This window comes from Protomyctophum parallelum (genome assembly GCF_964188405.1).
Source record: "Protomyctophum parallelum genome assembly, chromosome: 5".
NCBI classification, from domain to species: Eukaryota; Metazoa; Chordata; class Actinopteri; order Myctophiformes; family Myctophidae; genus Protomyctophum; species Protomyctophum parallelum.
Window position 1 is genome coordinate 43083367 of NC_139702.1, and position 18844 is coordinate 43102210.

Sequence of the window (18844 nt, forward strand, 5' to 3'; positions counted from 1 at the left end):
CCCCCTCGAGAGACCCAGAAAATAATTCCCCGTTCTCATAGACTTTTCAAAAAGTATTTAAATAAAGACGTTTACGCCGCAGACAAAGCCAACTTGAGTTGTGACAAATCATGACAATAAACAATGTTTTGGGCTGATCAAATAATTAGAAAGAAGAAAAAAAGGCAGGATACAACACTTTTTGTTTTTCTTGTCATGATTTCTTGTCTCGAGTTGGCTTTGTCCGCGGCGTAAACGTCTTTAAATAAATACTTTTTGGAAAGTCTATGAGGAAAATTAACGGGGAATAATTTTCCGGGTCTCTCGTCGAGTCATCGTCATAAAAGGGGGCAGGACTGCGACGCTGTGTGAAAATAGCAGATCTAGGAGCTCAGAAAGCGAGATCTGCTATTTTCAAAACGATCGTGGGGAAATGTGACAAAATGTGGAATATTCTTTTAAAGGACAACTTTCGTTTTTTTCAACCAAGGTTCATGTTTTAGGTTGTTATCAGAGAAAGTAAAAGATGAGTGTTAATTATTTTTCATTTGCTGCTTCCTTTCGTTTTAGGGATTTTAACTGTTTTGATAGGGGGGCGGGGGCATTCGAGCATGGGGCTAAATATGTATTTTTTTACAACATTTTATAGCGATTTACTTTTTTATTATTTATTCATTATATAGTCCTACTAGACCCCAGGAAATTACATCTGGCCACACAAGATCACGGGATCTACTGAATGTGTCAAACTGACATTTTGAGCCTATGAAACACAGTGGCCCCTTTTCCACCGGACCGGTTGGTTCCCAATGGGAACCGGTTCAGTTCTTTTTGGTTCTTAGTCCATGAGCCAGAGCTCCAAAATTGAATGAATTGAGTGTGCAAAACCATAGCCTACCTATATTAGATTGTTATCACCATTAAACTTCTCCAATTGAGTACTTACACGAAGACAATGATTTATTGTATTACAAATTTCACATTTTTAAATATGCAAATGAGGCATTATGTAGGAAAATATGCAAAATAATCAAAAATATGAAAAAGCTACTATACTGTGGAAGGGTTATCATGTATTAATTTACTTGTATTGATCCTATGAACAATTTAATATAGGGTATAGTTTGTCCACCAATTTTGGAGCTCTGGCTCAAACCAAAAAGAACTGAACCGGTTCCCATTGGGAACCAACTGGTGGAAAAGGGGTCAGTGTGGCTTCACCCCAGAAGGCCTGATTGATTGATTGATTGAAATATTTATTAACAGTTTGCAGAATTTACAGTACATTTCAAGCACAAACTCAATACAAAGACTGTTAACTGTGAGTGGACGACCCAATTAAACATTACACTTGTTTACAACAGGGTCCACAATGTTCAATTCATCAAAACATTTAGAGACATACAAATAGACATTTCTATGTAGCTAAAGAACAGAACAGGAATTCATCATATAGGAAGCAAAAATGGAAAAGATACATATACAGTGAGGGGAAATGGGGGGGTGGGGGGATTCAGATTTTACAGAGGCCAGTTTTGAATTGCAGCCATCCGTAGGTGCCCTTTGAGAGCGGTTTTGAAGGAGTCAAGGGATTCACATGTCTTAATGACTGTTGGTAGGGCGTTCCACATTTTGGTGGCATAGGAGCGAAAATAATTTAGTCCCTTGTTTGTGCCGAATCTGGGTTGTACATGGTTTGTTGCACTCCCTCTGGTGTTGTGGGTGTGGACTTCGTTTACATTAAGGAAGTATTTAGACAGCAGGTACATGGGTATCTTGGTGGTGTATCGAATATTGTGGACCAGACCCATTGCAAGATGCTGTACTCTGTCGTCGACCCTAAGCCATCCCAGCCTGTCAAAGTGGGCAGGGGTGAGGTGGGTTCGGGGGGTGAGGCCAAGTAGGAGCCTGACCAGTTTGTTTTGGGAGGTCTGGAGCCTTGTTTTATAAGGGCCTTTGAGGTGCTGTGTTACCAAGAGGTGGATGCATAGTCAAAGAAACCTTGTACAAGGGCTCCTGTTAAGGTCTTCAAGGTGTTTTTGCTGACCAGTGAGGAGATCCTGTAAAGGAATCTTGTTCTTTGATTGACTTTTTTGATTACGTTGGTGGCCATTTTATCACCGGAAAGATTGGCCTCCAGGATGGAACCTAGGTAGGTAATTTGATCTTTTCGTGTGATAATATTGTCACATTCAGTAGATCCTGTGATCTTCTGTGGCCAGATGTAATTTCCCGAGGTATAGTAAATAATAATAAAAAAAATCGCCATAATATGTAATAAAACAATAAAACATTAAATATCAATAAAATAAAAATAAAAATAAACGTAATTAACATTCAGTTTCTGTTGTGCGACGGGCAGATGCAGCCACCCGCCTACCCGGAAATGTAGTCTCTGGGTTGTTTGACTCGTTTCTAACGCTTATTTTGTTGCTCTTTGGGTATATTTGTACATTTCCACCTTCAGTCGATGCTTCATATCCATATGAGTGAAAAGGCTGGGATGATCGGTTTATTTTTCAAACGCAGTTCTTATATGAAGAGATCTAAAATCCCCCTATGGGGATTTCAATGCAAATAAATAATACATGAACCTGGGGACTGACGCCCTCTTCCGACAGTGACGTCAGGACTTCGGTGCTCTATTTAGCCCCATGCTCGAATGCCCCCGCCCCCTGTCAAAAACAGCTAAAATCCCTAAAACGAAAGGAAGCAGCAAATGAAAAAAAATTAACACTCATCTTTTACTTTCTCTAATAACAACCTAAAACATGAACCTTAATTGGTTGAAAAAAACTAAAGTTGTCCTTTAAACATTTTAACACCACAAATCTATGGCTTGGGGTTCTTTCTGGCACAACATATTTTTGAGGGCCCCTATACACAGGTTTAATGTTTGTCTTTAGTTCAAAGTTTGTTTTGTAAACGCATTGACAATGAAGGGAAATATTCATTTAATATCATACAGGTGGATTGATAGTATGTTAGACCAGTGTCTCTGTGTCGGGACTCGGGAGTCGGGACCCAATTCACAGAAACATTTCCAGACATTCTGTTGAAAACATTGACAAAATGTTGACAAAATAGCTGATCTCGGCTATTTTTGGACATTTGGTACTCCCCTCATACTTGAACTTGAACTCACCTTCACAACCCAAGCAAATTTACAGAAAAAGAAGCCCCAAATAGCTTATAATAAGCGGACATGGCAACACTGGTCTTGGATCACGGTTTTCAAAATGATCAAGGTAAGGTCAAAACAGAACCGCTGCACAATGCGGAAGTGCCCCGTGTCGAACAAGCAGAACTTTTTGTAGTGGCTTGCAGCGGCTTGCGAACACAATCAGTGTTCCTTACCTTATATAATTATATTACACTACAGCACATTTTTCTGACGCTTGTTTTGTCAGCCCTGTTTTCGATTGTTTTTGTGTGATTTGTAACAAGATGTACGTGTCTCATTTGTAATCTAGCTTGCATCTAACTTGACGTCGTTCCCTTGCATTAGTGAGCCTATGGGTCTTATCACGTGTGTGGCTTTAGAAACGTTCACGTGATCCTCTTACACGTCAGATGAAGAGTTGTCACTATATGGCCAGTTGGCAACACTAGTAGAAAGAGCCCAAACAACCACAGTTGCAACTTGCAACAAAACAAATGTAAGGTCAACCATTTGGTTTCATTTCACGTTCTCAAGAGTTAAAGATCTTTAAGGGTCCATTTCGTTACCAACTCTTCGTCTTTCAGCTGGGGACCACCTTAAACGTGCTCACCGACCATTGGTGGTCTCCGGACCGCTGGTTGAGAACCACTGAAACCTGGTTAAAATGTCCCAGTGTGTAGGCCTACAATGCTGACAAAATGTGTATCTATTCTATACCATTTTTTACAGTCTATGATCTATACCAGTGGTTCCAAAAGTGGGGTCCGGGGACCCCCAGGGGTCCTTGAGGAGGGAGTTCCAGGGGGTCCCCAGCTAAATTAGGCTATAGTTTGGAAGTTGGAACCAAATGGACCCTTATGGGTATGTAACTCTTGAGAGTGCAAAATGGAACCAAATGGACCCAATATCCTCTCAAAGTTAAATTAGCATTTATTGAGGGGCGCTATATAGCCTCTCCTATATACATGTTTAATGTTTGTTTTTTGTTCAATGTTTGTTTTAAAAACGCTATTGACAATGAAGGGAACATTTACGTCATATAATTGTCCCTCATTACGTCATATTGTCTCATAATTGTTAATGGCATTTAATTGGTTTGTTTTACACCACCATTACATCACCTAATCAACATGAGTTAGACTTTAATATAGCGCCCCTCACGTGTGATCTTTTTAAATATTATTTTAATATAAATTGGGGGTGAAGGGTCCCATATAAATGCCATTAAAAGAGGGTCCGTAGACTAATGCATGTCAAACTGGGGGTCCTTGAAATTAAAATGGTTGAGAATCACCGAGAGCCGTAAAGAATATGTTCTTATGGGGTCCCTGGCATATCTTTTCAAATGGGGGTCCACGGGCTAATTAGTGTCAATTTGGGGGTCCTTGACATGAAAAAGTTTGGGAATATGCAGTATAGGCTATGATTTCCCAGATCCAAACTGAAATTATTATCTAAATCTTCCCATTGGGCTTTTATAGGGGACACTAGGGAGTTTAATGTACAGCAGTACATTTTCTTTTCAACATGTAGCTGGGGAACAGTGGGGATAGCTTGACAAAAGCCTGCTGAGCATACAGTATGCTCAGCGGCATAGGCATATCAACGTTAAAACAGCACAACAGATGAGTTCTGAGTGGCGTGCTGTGTGTCCATTAACCTGACGCTGCCAGATCCAAGAAGCTTGCTACACAAATTTGTTTCAGCCGTGTTGGGGAACATGGTTACCCAATACCGCCCCCATCTGGCAGCGTCAGGTTATGTGTCCATCACATCAGAGAGAACTCTCCATCTCTCGCCGTCCATTTGTAGCTTTTACACTGTCATGTTTTATTCAGTCCATCCATGGCATAATCAAAATGAGTAGGCCTAATGACCTCAGCTACATTACTAAGTGGCGTGCATTAGGGACAAAGTAGTAAGTAGCAACTCGTATTGTGTGCTACGCTAGCAACTTATTTTGAAAGGGAGCTTTTAGTGTATAGGTCAGTTACATTTTATGAAGATTTACGTTTAGCTTCTTTACATTTTAAAGTAGCATATGCTCCAACATTTGTGCATGCACGAGGAAGATCTAATGGAGAGCCATGATGGGTTGAATAAAATAGAGGTCCAGTAGTAGGCCTACCATTACAAATTTGGCAAAGCTATAACCGTCTATGGCTTTGGGATGCTAAGTGTAGAATTCTTCTGAATTCAGACAGGTGTATGGCTTCATACAAATTAGGAAAGGCGGAGTCCGTCATGCATTTGGGAATATAAACACTGGGAAACATTGAAATCAATGTGAATTTATGAAACGTCACTTTCCAATGCTTTAAACTTTGCTCCACCTTTATTGACTGGCATTGAGAGATGCTATTTGTCAATATTTAAGCCGGCATGTGTCTCCTAAAGTGATGAGTAAGCTTTTACCTGTCCTCTCAGGCTTTAAATGATACCCAGAGAGTGCTGTGAGTAGTTATAATAATAATGTTGACGCCAACAACACATTAACCGTCAATTTGGAAGGAAATAAATTGAGCAAAGTGTATATTAAAGAGCATGCGATTATTTAACCTCCAGGGTAGACGAGCGAACGTCAGGCCAAAAATACGAGGGAATCTGAAATGATGCCGGTACAATCAGTATATATCTTACCTATCTATAAATGCACCAAGTCTCTCTCTGTGTGTGTGTGTGTGTGTGTGTGTGTACGTCTGTAATCCACGTAACTCGAGAACCGTTCGCCCCGCCGACTTCAAATCCGACACACACTTTCCACACCCCCACAGGGAGTGCAGTGCTCGGTCGGACCCGCGGTTGTCCAGAACCGCCACAAAAGGCCTCTGCCCGGGCTCTGGACAGGGCCCCGGCCTGCCCAGCCTCCGGCCTGTTCTGACATCACAAATAAAGAGTATAGACAACCTCTTCAACCTCTGCAAATGTGCTACTATAATTACTGTAGATTGCATGCCAACATGTTTATTCATTCAAATAAGTTCTGTATGGCAGCTGTTAATTCTGTATCAATTTATTGTGCATTGAGAATCATTGCAGACTGAGAATACACTGGCGATTGAGCAAATCTGAACCTTTGACATACCACGGTGGGAGGTAGTGGGCATGCATACGCATGAACACACAACCAGCCGTGTGTGAGACACAATTGTTTCATTAAGCCTATCATATCATAAGGGCCACATTAAGCCCAGTGTAACCTCGTAACATTAGCAGCAATTGTATGACACTTTTACATTTACCATCATATAACCTGTATACCTCCCCATTTCACTATTTTCAAGCCTCTCAATTAGCATCTGATGCCAATAGATGGGCTTGGCCTATTGACCTTAAACCGATTTTCTTTCGATGTGCTATCATCATGATACTGTATAAGGTTTTACAACATAACCCTTAATGCTCTAGTAGTCATTATCTCCTCCGACAACTAGCTCTGGTCCATAGCTCATTAATTTAGAGCCATGTCACTGTCGACTTCCGGCGCTCGCGTAAATGCAGACCAGCCTCTCGTCTGTAGCGTAAATATAATGAACGTTTTTGCTACTCACCAATACAAAGGCGGCTTGTGTAATTAGAAAGCCTTTGTATTGGTGAGTAGGTAAAACATTATCTATTAACGCTATACAGACAAGAGGCTGGTCTGGTAACATAGCTCTAAATGTAACGGCATTAGAGCTATGGACCAGAGCTACCTGACAACCACAGTTACTGTATATTTACAGATCTTAGACCTTATACGGCTAACAAGGTCCATTTCTAGTATATTCTTCAGAATACACTGCTTTCATATCAGATATGGCTCGCCCTCGTTTTACAAAATGAATCTAAAAAATCAAATGTGCTTTGATCCTTGCAATGACAAATCAAACTCAGAAACTGTACAAAATAAAAGTCCTGCAAGTCCCTCTGACACAATAATGTGTTTAAAAGTTGTGTTTGTTGATTGGCTAAAAGTCAATAGAAAACGGATACGGAAGTGAAGATCACACAGTATTCTTCCACCTTTTGTAAGAGTCAGTGTTTCTAAATAAACACAATATATTTCTTCTCTACTGAAAGAAAAATGACATTGTTTCATTATATATTTCAAACAATGAAATCATAAATAATTGTATGCATAAAAAGATTTGCCATTGGGTTTAACCGGTAAATGCTAGAAAAGGAGATGGACCTATAGCAATGTGTCATGTGTTTCAAAATGATACATAAATAATCACCCAAAATGTGTAGATGACAATAAATGTATTTGAAATTATATTTCTGACCCCCGAAATGCATTCTCACACATATCTTTCATCCCATTTATGAAGGTCCAAGCAATCATTTTTGGCTGTTTTGTTTTTCTTTCTATTCATATTATTATGAAACATGTGAAACAACATTTTTGTCTTTATAAGGGATGTGAATCAGTGTTGTTGTTGGCAGCAAATTTCTATTTTAGTTTTAGTCATAGTCTCTTGAATAGTTTACATTTAGTTTTAGTCACATTTTAGTCACCTGGAATGTTTTAGTGTTAGTCTAGTTTTAGTCGACTAAGGTCGCATTCATACCAGAGAGCTTTGCTGCGATTAAAACGAATCCTGCTGCGCATTGTCAGAAAGTGCGCTTCGTTTGGCAGGTGTGAAGGCTCATTCGACTCCTAATGCGCAGCAAATAACCGCATTTTACTCCGCCCAAAAACGTGGGTTTCGCTTCACTTCGAATCGCACTTGACTACGATTCGGTGCAGGTGTGAATGCAATCCGCAGTAAATAAAGGAAATGAAGCAAACATAATGTGGCGGGTGAGGAGCTGAACACAGTTGGAGACGGTTAAGGCATATTTTACGCAGCGCAAAGATGTCCCGTTACTGTGGATAGACGTGGTCGAATAAGGAGACTGAAGCCCTGATCGAAATGAGGACGTGTAGGCTACATTAATCAATTGCTTAAGAAAACACATAAAAACACTGCAGTGTATTATAGCCTACATAATATTCTGTCTGTCTGTCTGTCTGTGCGTGCCGTGCTGTCACTGTGTGGGACTGGGGAGGGAGTTATATCAGTGCGTTCATGCAGCGCTGTGCTGCATGCCCAAAAGAACAGTGTGTCGCGGCTGCGTGCGTAGAGAGAGAGAGGGGGTCCCAGACGGCACGACACATGCACGTTATGAGTGTAATTTTATCACCATAGATTTCACTGTGTAGGCTAGTTTATGAATGGAACACATTGATAAAGGTCCCCCCTGCTGCGTTTCCAATTGCTGCGAATGACAGTGTGAAGGCAAACCGCAGCCAATTAAATATGCAAGAACCTCAAATCCCCGCCCATACGGATCTGAGTCTACCGAAGTATTAGGTGAGAATGTGACCTAAATCTACAGTTGATTTAATCGTCTACAATGTATTTTGGTGGGCCTTGATGCCGTTGTAATGACTGTGTAAAGTGTAAAATTACTTATACTGGATCTCTTGTTCACTAGTCCCTTCCTAACATCCCTTCCTCTAGTTTTTATCTGTTGACGAATTGTCAATACATTTAGTCTTAGTCATCGTAAAAGGTAGTCGACGAACATTTTTCGTCTTAGTTTTATTAGACAAAAACAACACTGATGTGAATGAGCTCTTCGTTAAGGAGGAAGGTGCTGTTGGACCTTTTTCATGCACAGAACGATATTAAAATCCTATATTAAGTATTTTAAATCAAATTCAAGAGCAAAGAGAGGAGGTAAGGATGTGTGTGTGTATATGTTGTGTGTGTGCACATGTGCTTGCATGCGTGCATGCGCACACACTCGTGTGTATGACTGAATTGGCATACATCTTTGTGTGTGTGTAAATCGCTCGAAGCAGATACAGATACATTTCTATGTATCTCTATTGCAGTGGTTCCCAAAGTGGTTTCCGGGGACCCCCAGGGGTCCTTGAGAGAGTTCCAGGGGGTCCCCAGCTAAAATGATAGTTTGGAACCAAATGGACACTTATGGGTCTGTAACTCTGAGAGTGTACAAATGGAACCAAATGGACCCATTTGTACACTCACAGAGTTAAATTAAAATTGATTTTACAATATAAATTGGGGGTCCCAGAGATAGAAATGGCATTAAATGGGGGTCCGTAGACTAATGCGTGTCAAACTGAGGGTCCTTGAAATTAAACGGGTTGAGAATCACTGCTATAGAGCCGTAAAGATATTCTCTCATGGGGGTCATATCTTTTCAAATGGGGGGGGGGGGGGGGGGGGGGGGGGGGTCCACGGGCTAATTAGTGTCAATTTGGGTTTGGTTTTAGTTGTTAATGTCATGTGCTCATTTGGACGTGCCAGCCTTCTTAGTAATGCTCGCTCTCCTGGTTACTCCTCCTCCTCCTGCTCCTCCTCCTGCTCCTCCGTACCACAGGTGACCCGGGATGGTGAAAGCGTCCACGCTCATGCCCAAGGTCTTGGACGGGATGGCGCTGAACTGCTTCCTGTCCGAGCTGTACTTGAACATGCACTCCACCTGGGAGGGGCCGATGGTCCGCGGACCCACGCCCGTCAGCCGCACCAGCTCCTCCGTGTCGGGGTTCGACGTGTAGACGCCGCGGAACTGGCAGCTGGCGTCGCGGAACAGGATGAGGAAGTGGTTGGCGGGGCTCTTCTCCATCTCCTTGAGGGATAGGAATGGAACAGGAAATACTAGGTTTGATAACAGTTGTTGTTTTTGGCAGCAAATTTGTTTGTGTCGTAGACTAGTGGTCATGATGAAGTGTAACTAACTACTATAGCTCAATGCTCAATAAAGCACTAAACAAGTAAGACGCGCAAAAGCGGGAAGCGAACGCAGCTCGTCTTTTTATAAAAGTTTTTAAAGTTTTCTACTGTGTGTGTGTGTGTGTGTGTTAAATAAACTAGGGTTGTCCCGATCCGATCACGCGATTGGAAATCGGTGGCCAATCACATTATTGTCAAATAATCAGAATCGGATCTGGAGCAAAAAAAACACGATCGGGACACCCCTGGTATCAGTATTATATCCATATCATGACGTTAGACGGGATATTGTCTGTGATTTTGGATATTTTACTATTGTGATATGGCATAAGTGTTCTATAAAAATATAAATATTGGATCGGGAAACATCGGTATCTGCAGATACTCAAAATCAAACAATCAGAATCGGATCGGGAGCAAATAAACGTGATCGTAAAAACAAAATTTCATGGTTGTCGTGAACATAATACACAAGATGATCAAGTATAGCTGGTAGAATACAGGACGGCTACGCAGAACTGTAAATCTATACCTCAACTATCTTGTTTTTCTGTGCCTCGTTGACTTTGCCAGCCAGACAGCTGCGTGACAGAGCATTGTGAATGATGAATTTGTTGGACTTGAAGCTTGGCTCTTTGAACAGCTTTGGTCCTGCAATTAGAAATGCACATTGCACGCACACAAATACATTATGGCACATAACACATTATTTATGCATACAGAAGCAAACTAGTACACAGTAACTGACAGATTACGTGTCCTATAGACAACTTAACAGACGACGTCACACTGATGAGAAACAGCATGCTCGCGCATACTGGCAGCAGAAGAACCCTTCCTCTCATAAGATGCAATGGAGAAGTTCTAACTGCACTCACGTGTAAAAAAATGCCCCATCAAACTTTCAGATGCTGTTTTTCTCCCAGTGTGGAGGAAGAATGATTAGGATTTTTATTGTATTGTCTCACTCTTGAAATATATAATCCATTGGTTTCTGTTGTGTGTGAATGTGAACAATAATAGCAATTAAAAACAGTTGTCCTCAAAACCACACCTCCAGTAGCTGTCATAAGAACGGGAGGTGCGCTCATGATCACGGCAGCAGAGCCTGTTTGTGCACGGCTGCACACGCACCTGCAGCCCATCAAGTATAATGTATGCTTCGTCCCGCGATGGTGTCGCGCACGCAGATCTCTACACTCACAATAGTTGCATCCACGATGCGAGCTTGTATATCAGCTGTTCTCTGTGCGCAACACTGTTGCGCTTTGAAGTATAAATGTCTCCTAGGGTGCATCTCACTAGCCAACACATAAGAGGAGGTTGAATGGACTGAAACCAGCGCACCCCAAAACAACAGGTTTGGAGATCTGTTGGGAATTAATTACATGAAACAGTCACCCGTGCACCCAGTCCCAATGTTTGTAAACAAATAATTGGTCTATACCAGTGTACTCAGGAGCAGGCGAGGTGCCATTGGACCCAGTCTCCCAGTCCTTGTCTCCATTCCGATTGGTCAGCTGGCTTGGTGACATACATCGCGCAGGCGAATCAGGGCGGCTGTTGAGAAAGAGGGAAAGCATCAGACAGGTCTATATAAATATTAGCCGTTGTAAAATTGTGCTCTAGCTCAACTCACAAAATTATAAGTCAAGCAAATAGTGAATAAATGTAATTAGACAATAGATTGCAAATGACAGGACGGAAACAAACTACCGGTAAGTGACAATAGGAGACTATGAGACAAGGAGAGCAAGCCCAGTTCAGACCACGCGGAGACCCTCCCCGTACCCTCTTCTCCCCGCCCTCTGATTGGCTAGAAGCAGCTTTAAAAAGCCGAAGGCTCCCTATCGAGCTTCTAGAAGCCAATAATAAAATAGAAAATGCTGGTTTGCATAGATTACAATGAAATAAAAAGGTTTGGTGTGAATGAGGCTTTACAGACAAAACAGAATGATGAGAATCCAGCAGAGTTGAGAGAAGGACAAGTGTTGTACAGTACATGATGTCTACCTGGGAGGTTTAGCGGGGTCACTGGTATTGTTGTCGGGCTCATCAGACGTGGCTGCCAGGTTGAGAGAAGAGTGAGAGTACACCTTAGTCAACTTAGAGACTGGAGAGAGACACAGAGAGAGAGAGAGAGGGGGGGGACGGGACATTAAAGGGAGTGTAATCTTTTGATATTAAACACACATATCTACAGTAGAGTATGAATAGGTCCATTGTATAATCAGTGGTTCCAAACGTTTTAGCCCCAAACCCAAAACCTTGTGAAAATACCCAAACTTAAGTGAAAATAGCAGACCCACAAATGGGCTGAAATGGGTCCCGACCCAGTGTTTGGGGAAACGGTGGTCTACTAAATCAGTGGTTCCCAAAGTGGGGTCCGGGGACCCCCAGGGGTCCTTGAGGAAGTTCCAGGGGGTCCCCAGCTAAAATGATAGGTTGGAACCAAATGGACACTTATGGGTATGTAGCTCTGAGAGTGATAAAACATTTGTACACTCTCAGAGTTATATTAACATTGATTTTACAATATAAATTAGACCACTGCGCTGGGCTACGTAATCCGCCTCGGGGCATATGCATATGCAATAGGGGCGGGTGAAGTGTGGCTGCGCCAGGCTAATTCAATGGGGGAACGTAGACTAATGCATGTCAAACTGGGGGTCCTTGAAATTAAACGGGTTGAGAATCACTGCTAGAGAGCCGTAAACATATTCTCTTATATGGGGGTCCGCGGGCCAATTAAGTGTCAATTTGGTGGTCCTTGACATGAAAAAGTTTGGGAACCACTGTACTAAATAAGACTACCAAACAACTCGTCCCATTACCAACTCGCCCCGGGCGTACAGCCGGCGGAACTGCGCCTAAGTAACCTAAGTAAATTATGCTTAAACGGTTAAACCTAACATTATCCTCAGTAAAACGATGCCTAAACATAACCCTATACCTAAACTTAACCTCAGTAAAACTATGCCTAACCCTAAACCTTTTTCTAACCTTATTCTCAGTAAAACAAAATAAAGAATACCAAAACCACGGCACCGAGCGGTCGGCGTGAGGTCGGCGGAAATAATCGAGGGGCGAGATGGTTTAGCGGCGACCGTACCTGAAACCCTAACTAACTTACCGGGTGTCCCCTTGGCCGGGCTCCGAGACAGCTGGGTGGTTCCCAGCTCTCTGGTCATGCTGCGGGGCCGCGAGCGAGCCTTCTTCACGGCGGCCCCCCGCCTGGGGGGAGGAGAGGCTGCTTTCTGCCGCAGCACCTTGTCCAGGTCGGACATGATGCGGAGCTGGTGGCGGTGAGCGTGCTCCTGCCGCGTGAACTCACCCCAGCGCACCGGGGTGGCCGGGTGGGTGGGGGAGGTGCCAGCAGGAGGGGTAGGGGTGCACGGAGACCCTCCCCGTACCCTCTTCTCCCCGCCCTCTGAGGAGGAGGCCGGTCTGGAAATCATGTAAAACCTAAGATGAGCCTTTGTTGAAAAGAAACCTAAAGTTGTCCTTTAAATTAACAGAAATACAAATTCAAGCCTGAGTATGTCAGATTCAAGCCCTTATATCTGATGTGCATGTGAGTGTGTTGTGTGTGTGTGTGTGTGTGTGTGTGTGTGTGCGTGCGTTTGTGCGTCGTTACCTGTTTTCCCTCTCCTGATCGTAGCACTGTCTCCTACTCTTCATCTCCTCGGCTCTCCTCTGCTGTCTCACCAACAGCAGAGCTCTACGCTGGGCCATCTCATCCTCACTGTGCACCTCCCCCTGCACACAAAACACTGTGTCATAATCACACATATCCCTTTGAAAAAGGTTGACAATAAGGTGTTCTTATTTTAGTATACATTTTTTGTTTAACATTTCTACCACATCTTTCTGCCCGCACACATGTTGTCACTGCTGTTGTATCCTACTGGCTCACCTGCCAGTGAGGAGCCCCCACCGGGAGGACGTACTGTTGTATCCTATACTGACTCACCTGCCAGTGTGTTGGCCCCACCGGGAGGACATACTGTTGTATCCTATACTGACTCACCTGCCAGTGTGTTGGCCCCACCGGGAGGACATACTGTTGTATCCTATACTGACTCACCTGCCAGTGTGTTGGCCCCACCGGGAGGACATACTGTTGTATCCTATACTGACTCACCTGCCAGTGTGTTGGCCCCACCGGGAGGACAGAGGACGTAGAGCCTTTGTCCTACTCCTCCCGCCCAGCACTCCCCTCTGACAGGTGCCGCCCCAGCCCATAGGATCACATGCAGTGCCAATTTTCACCTTTCCCCGGCCCAAACACGATGGATTTGAAAGTCACGACTTCCGCGGTGGGGTAATTATGTTTGAATTACTGTCACAACAAGCTGCATAAATGCACAACGAAGCTGTTTCCTCATCGAATGCGCACACTCACCCTAAAGAAAAGACCTATTCCTCCTCGCGTCGCACTCTGTTCCAGAGCATCCATCTGTCTTGTCTGTTGTCCTTCCACTTCTGTCTGGTGCGTTGGTGTGGCCTCTTCTGTGGAACCCGCAGGTTCCACAACCAACTGTTCACCGCTTGGTTCCGCGGTGGTGGATTCCGCGGTGGATTCCGTGGTGGATTCTGCGTGGTCGCTCATAGAATCCGATGAAAACTCCTGCCCCTCGTCCGTCGGCTCGTCGCTGCCGCCCTCCGGCTCTCCCAGGGATGACAGCGACACCTCCATGACGCTGCGTCGCTTCCCCGCCGCTACACTCTGTCCTCTCCCTCCTCCCGCACTGTACGCGGCAGAGATCGGAAGAGTCTCGCTCTCGAATGAACACTCGGACGGCGCGCCGGAGCTGCTGCCTCCGCCGATGCTGCCGGCGATGCTGCTGGCGATGCTTCCGCCTGCTGCCCTGGAGCGCTCTCTCCTGACCGGAGGAAGAGCTGCGGCTCCCGCCGCCTCCCCCTCCTCCAGCTCCAAGCTGAACTGAGTGGGCGTCTCGCTGGAGCTGGCCGTTTCCGAGGCGCTCTCCTCGGGCTGCTGTGTGGCGGCGGCCTGGGGGGGACACGGAGGCTCCTGCGGGGTGCGGGGTCCTCCGATGCGGAAGGACGAGGAGGTCTGAACCTGACACTTGCTCGGGGACACGCGGCGCAGGTGCGGGAGGGTGTCCACGTTCTGCGGGGGCGTCAGGACGCGGGCGAGCGGGGGGAACTTCAGCTCCGAGGGACGCGGCGGACGCGGGTGGTGCTGCTGCTTTGGGCTGCGAGGGGTGGCGGAGGACGAGTGGATCTTAGTGCGGGGGGCAGGGCAGGAGGACGACATGGGGGCGTTGCTGGGGGAAGCTGAGGGGTGTAGTTGAGAGCGGCGAGAGGGCGAGGCGACGGAGGAAGGGCTCTGACCGCCAGCGGTGATGTGCCACGCCTTACTGGCCACCCTAGGAGGAGTCTTAGTCGGGGTGCGAGGTGGTGTTTTAGTCGGGGTTCTCGGCGGTGTCCTGAGGTTGTTCTTAGGGGCCGACATTGAGTTGTTTTTGCCCGTGGTTCTCGGTTTGCCCATGAGCTGCTGCTGCTGTTCCGTCAGTTTCTGCATGTCCTTCTGCAGTGACTGCAGAGCGTTGGTCAGTTTGTGCACCACTTCGTTGTAGTCTGCTATGGCGGCCTCCCCGACTTTCTCCGATCCCTTCTCTTTCTCTCCTCCCTTCTCCTTCGCGTTGTCTTTCCTCGTTTCCACAGAGAACGTGACTTGCTTCTCCAGGCGAGGCGGAGCTTGGGCATTTCCCTCAGCGGGTCTCTCCTTTCCTTTCTCTTTCCCTTCGGTCTCCTCCTCCTTCTTCAGGTGCTCCTCCATGTGAGCGAGGCGGTCCTCCAGGCTGAGGCTGTCCTCCTCCTCCGCTGCCTCCCCTCCTCCTCCGTCCCCCTCTCCCTGCTCTCTCTTCAATTGATCGAAGGCCGTCTTCCCCAGCCTCTGCCTGTGCTTGGCAAAGATGGCCTCGATCCGTCTCTTCTGGGCTTCGATGCTCCTGCGTTTCTCCTCCAGACGGGCCCCCAGCTCCCAGGCCTCGGAGCCCGGCTCGGGCCCTCTGTGGCTCCCCGGGCTGTCCTGATGGCCAGATGGCCCCCCACCTCCTGCCGGGGTGGAGGGCGTGTGAGGGGTCCCCGGTGTGGTCGGGGTGGGGACCGACTCCTCCCCCGGAGCGGCCGGCTGTCTCCGTCTGTTGTCGCGCCGCTCTGCAAAGCTGGTCATGCGCTGGTTGTTGTTGCCGCCATTGCTGTGGCCGTTGCCGGGCCGAACGTTGCCCGGGGCATTCCTGGGGAGGTCGTCCGACGCCTCCGAAGAGTCTATGCTGCCGTCCCGCAGCACTGAGTCGTCGTCACGCGACATATCGGAGGCTCGGCGGCCTGGCCTCTCGCCCCCCCTCCTCCCCCCACCACCCCTCCCCCCTTGCCTTCCCGCGGCGCCCCCGCTCCCCTCCTCTCCTCTGCCCACGGGTCGGTAGAACATTCCGGAGCGACCGGGGGCGGAGCTACTGAGCTGGGCCGAGTTCTCTTCGGGGGAGTGGAGGAAGAACCCCGCGGGGGCTCCCTCCGGCCGCAGCCTGGGCTCCGGGACCCTCCCCCCCCCCACCAGCCCTCCTCCTCCTCGTCCCCATATTTCCACGCTCACGTCTGGCTTTCCCTTTCCTCCTCCTACTCCGCCGTCCCTCCTGCCCTTCTTCCCGGACGTGTGGATGACCTGCGGACCCTCCTCGATGGTGGGGAGCTCTCCCAGGGGAGGAGGCGTGTGCGCTCCTCCTCCTCCCCATGAAGGGGCCGAGGCGCAGACCAGCAGGTGGCCGACGTCCTCCGGCGGGCAGTAGGGGATGCAGGTCAGCCCCGACGACCTCGCGGGCGACGCCACCATGGCGGTCAGGCTGTCGGTGCTGGCCGAGCGAAGGTTTATGGGGTTGCCCATGACCACGTCCACGTCGCTGTCTAGGCCAAACGGAATGCTGAAGGTCACGGACGAGAGAGGACGGCTGCAGGGAGGGTGACCGGACCAATGGGGAACAAGTACAAAGAGACAGAGGGAGAGAAACGGTGTTTGTTAACCCATTTAGACCTGAGAACAGATTCTATAAATGTCTTCCAAATCCTGACAGTTCTCAGAGTTTTTCAAGTCAAGGACCCCAAAAACTATAAGTAATTGGCCGCCAACCCCCCATCTGAAAATATGTTGTACCCTCCAGAAGCAAAGATTTGAGTTAGAAACGTTCGCTCTGAAAGAATATATATTCAAACATTTGGGTCACATTTTCACGAATAAAAAAAAATAGCAGACCTACAAACTCGCAGCGTGGCACTCGGTGCCGTGCTATGAGCTTGTAGTTCTGCTATTTTTCAACAGCTAAAGTATAACATAATGCTTAAATACAGATTGATGATAAAGCATTTACACTTAGCTAGGGTCCACCGTTTTCAAGCTATAATATAAAAGTAATAACCCCCCCATACATAAACTGTGTCAAACTCAAAAGTGTGGCTACCTGATTTGCTTCCTGGTCCATATTTTGCTCTCTGAAATTACAAAAAAAAAATCACACTCGTGTGAAGTGAGCTCTTATCATCATACATCATATTTACCGTACTCAGCCAATCAAATATATATTATATTAAAGCTCTGCTGGATTGGAATCATGTAACATATAGGACACGCTCCAGTCACTGGCTTACACTAAAGGTATCAAATGTAAACACAGAACTGGGGAAAACAGCCTTTTGTTTTAGTGCCCCAACCACGTCGAATGACCTACAGCTTAGATTAAGGATCTGCTCTCCCATTACATACGGTCAGTTTAAATCTTACCCCCACGTGTCTGCAACTGTTTTTAAACATACATGTATTAGATCACACAATGAGGAAATGTTGCTGTTCTGTTTTGTTGTCTTTGTTTATTGCTTTGAAAATGTTGTATTATGTTGTACTGTATCTCGACGACACTGCAAATGAGGGAAACCTCAATGTCTCTCGAGAATAAATAAAGGTTTGAATGAATGAGTGAAAATCATCGCTATGGGGTACAGATATTGCTCAGCCAATCAAATCATTGCGATGGGGTACACATGGGGTAACACTCACACAGACACACAAAGCATGGGCATATAGGAGGGGCTAGCGCCCCTAAAAATAAAAATCACACCCGTGTAAACCGAGTGTTGCAACTCCCCTCTCTCTCCCCCCCCCCCCCCCCCCCCCCTCCTCTCATTAGCAGGCAACAGTGCAGCACTGTCTCTCTTTCTGTTTCTGGCACAACAGCGCCTCTACTGGTACTCATACTGGTGCTCATTAACCAACACATAGGTGAACACGGACATTGCTGTTCCTTGGAGTGGTTGCACCACTCAAAAATACAAACAATACCTGAAAGTATCTGAAAATGCCAAGTCAGAAATAAGGCTCATTTCCCAAGATCCCACACTCCTTTCTTACCAGGTGACACTGGGGAGGAGATGGGCACGAAGGGCTGTTTGAAGATGAAGGCAGGCGAACAGCTGTAGAAGGACAACACAGTTATACCACGGTCACCTGCAACACATTTGCTGCTAAGTTACTGAAATGTGTCATTATGGTGCCCGGCTGTGCAGCACCGAGTCACTAGACCGGTGCTGTAGAGCACAGAGTCACTAGACCGGTGCTGTATGCAATACCCGTGCCTTGTACCCGTGTCAGAGTACCCGTTCCACCCATCTGTCTGTGTCCCTATTATGGCCAGATATATGGAGACTTCTTTCATCTGTCTCTCTATGTCCCTTTATTCCTATATATATATGGAGTTCTGTGTCAGGCATGCCCAAATATGAAGTGTTGTGATGTCTTAGTATTTATACTCCTTCGTTGTCTAAAGGACTCAGAGATTGCCATTCAGTGCATTATTGATTTTCAAAGTGATATATACAATATTGTGAATTTGTCTACTATGACTGCACTTTTGGGTTCTTGTTGGCTTATGTTATTTGCATCAACACGGACAGAGGA

At 46.1% G+C, this 18844-nt stretch overlaps 1 protein-coding gene across 1 annotated transcript in view; it reads right to left on the reverse strand.

The window, feature by feature from the left end:
* Window positions 1-9009: 9009 nt before the first annotated feature.
* The window catches only part of LOC310859062 (calmodulin-regulated spectrin-associated protein 3-like), a gene marked incomplete at its 5' end in the record, with an annotated part of 39095 nt that continues 29260 nt past the window's right edge, over window positions 9010-18844 (reverse strand). Inside the window, 9 exons of the mRNA XM_083765426.1 lie at window positions 9010-9769; window positions 10406-10524; window positions 11321-11433; window positions 11887-11986; window positions 13007-13320; window positions 13511-13632; window positions 14279-16847; window positions 17355-17385; window positions 18299-18360. Of these exons, the coding sequence (XP_083621552.1) occupies window positions 9431-9769; window positions 10406-10524; window positions 11321-11433; window positions 11887-11986; window positions 13007-13320; window positions 13511-13632; window positions 14279-16847; window positions 17355-17385; window positions 18299-18360 (3769 nt within the window). The 3' untranslated portion in view covers window positions 9010-9430. The remainder of the gene's footprint in view (window positions 9770-10405; window positions 10525-11320; window positions 11434-11886; window positions 11987-13006; window positions 13321-13510; window positions 13633-14278; window positions 16848-17354; window positions 17386-18298; window positions 18361-18844) is intronic.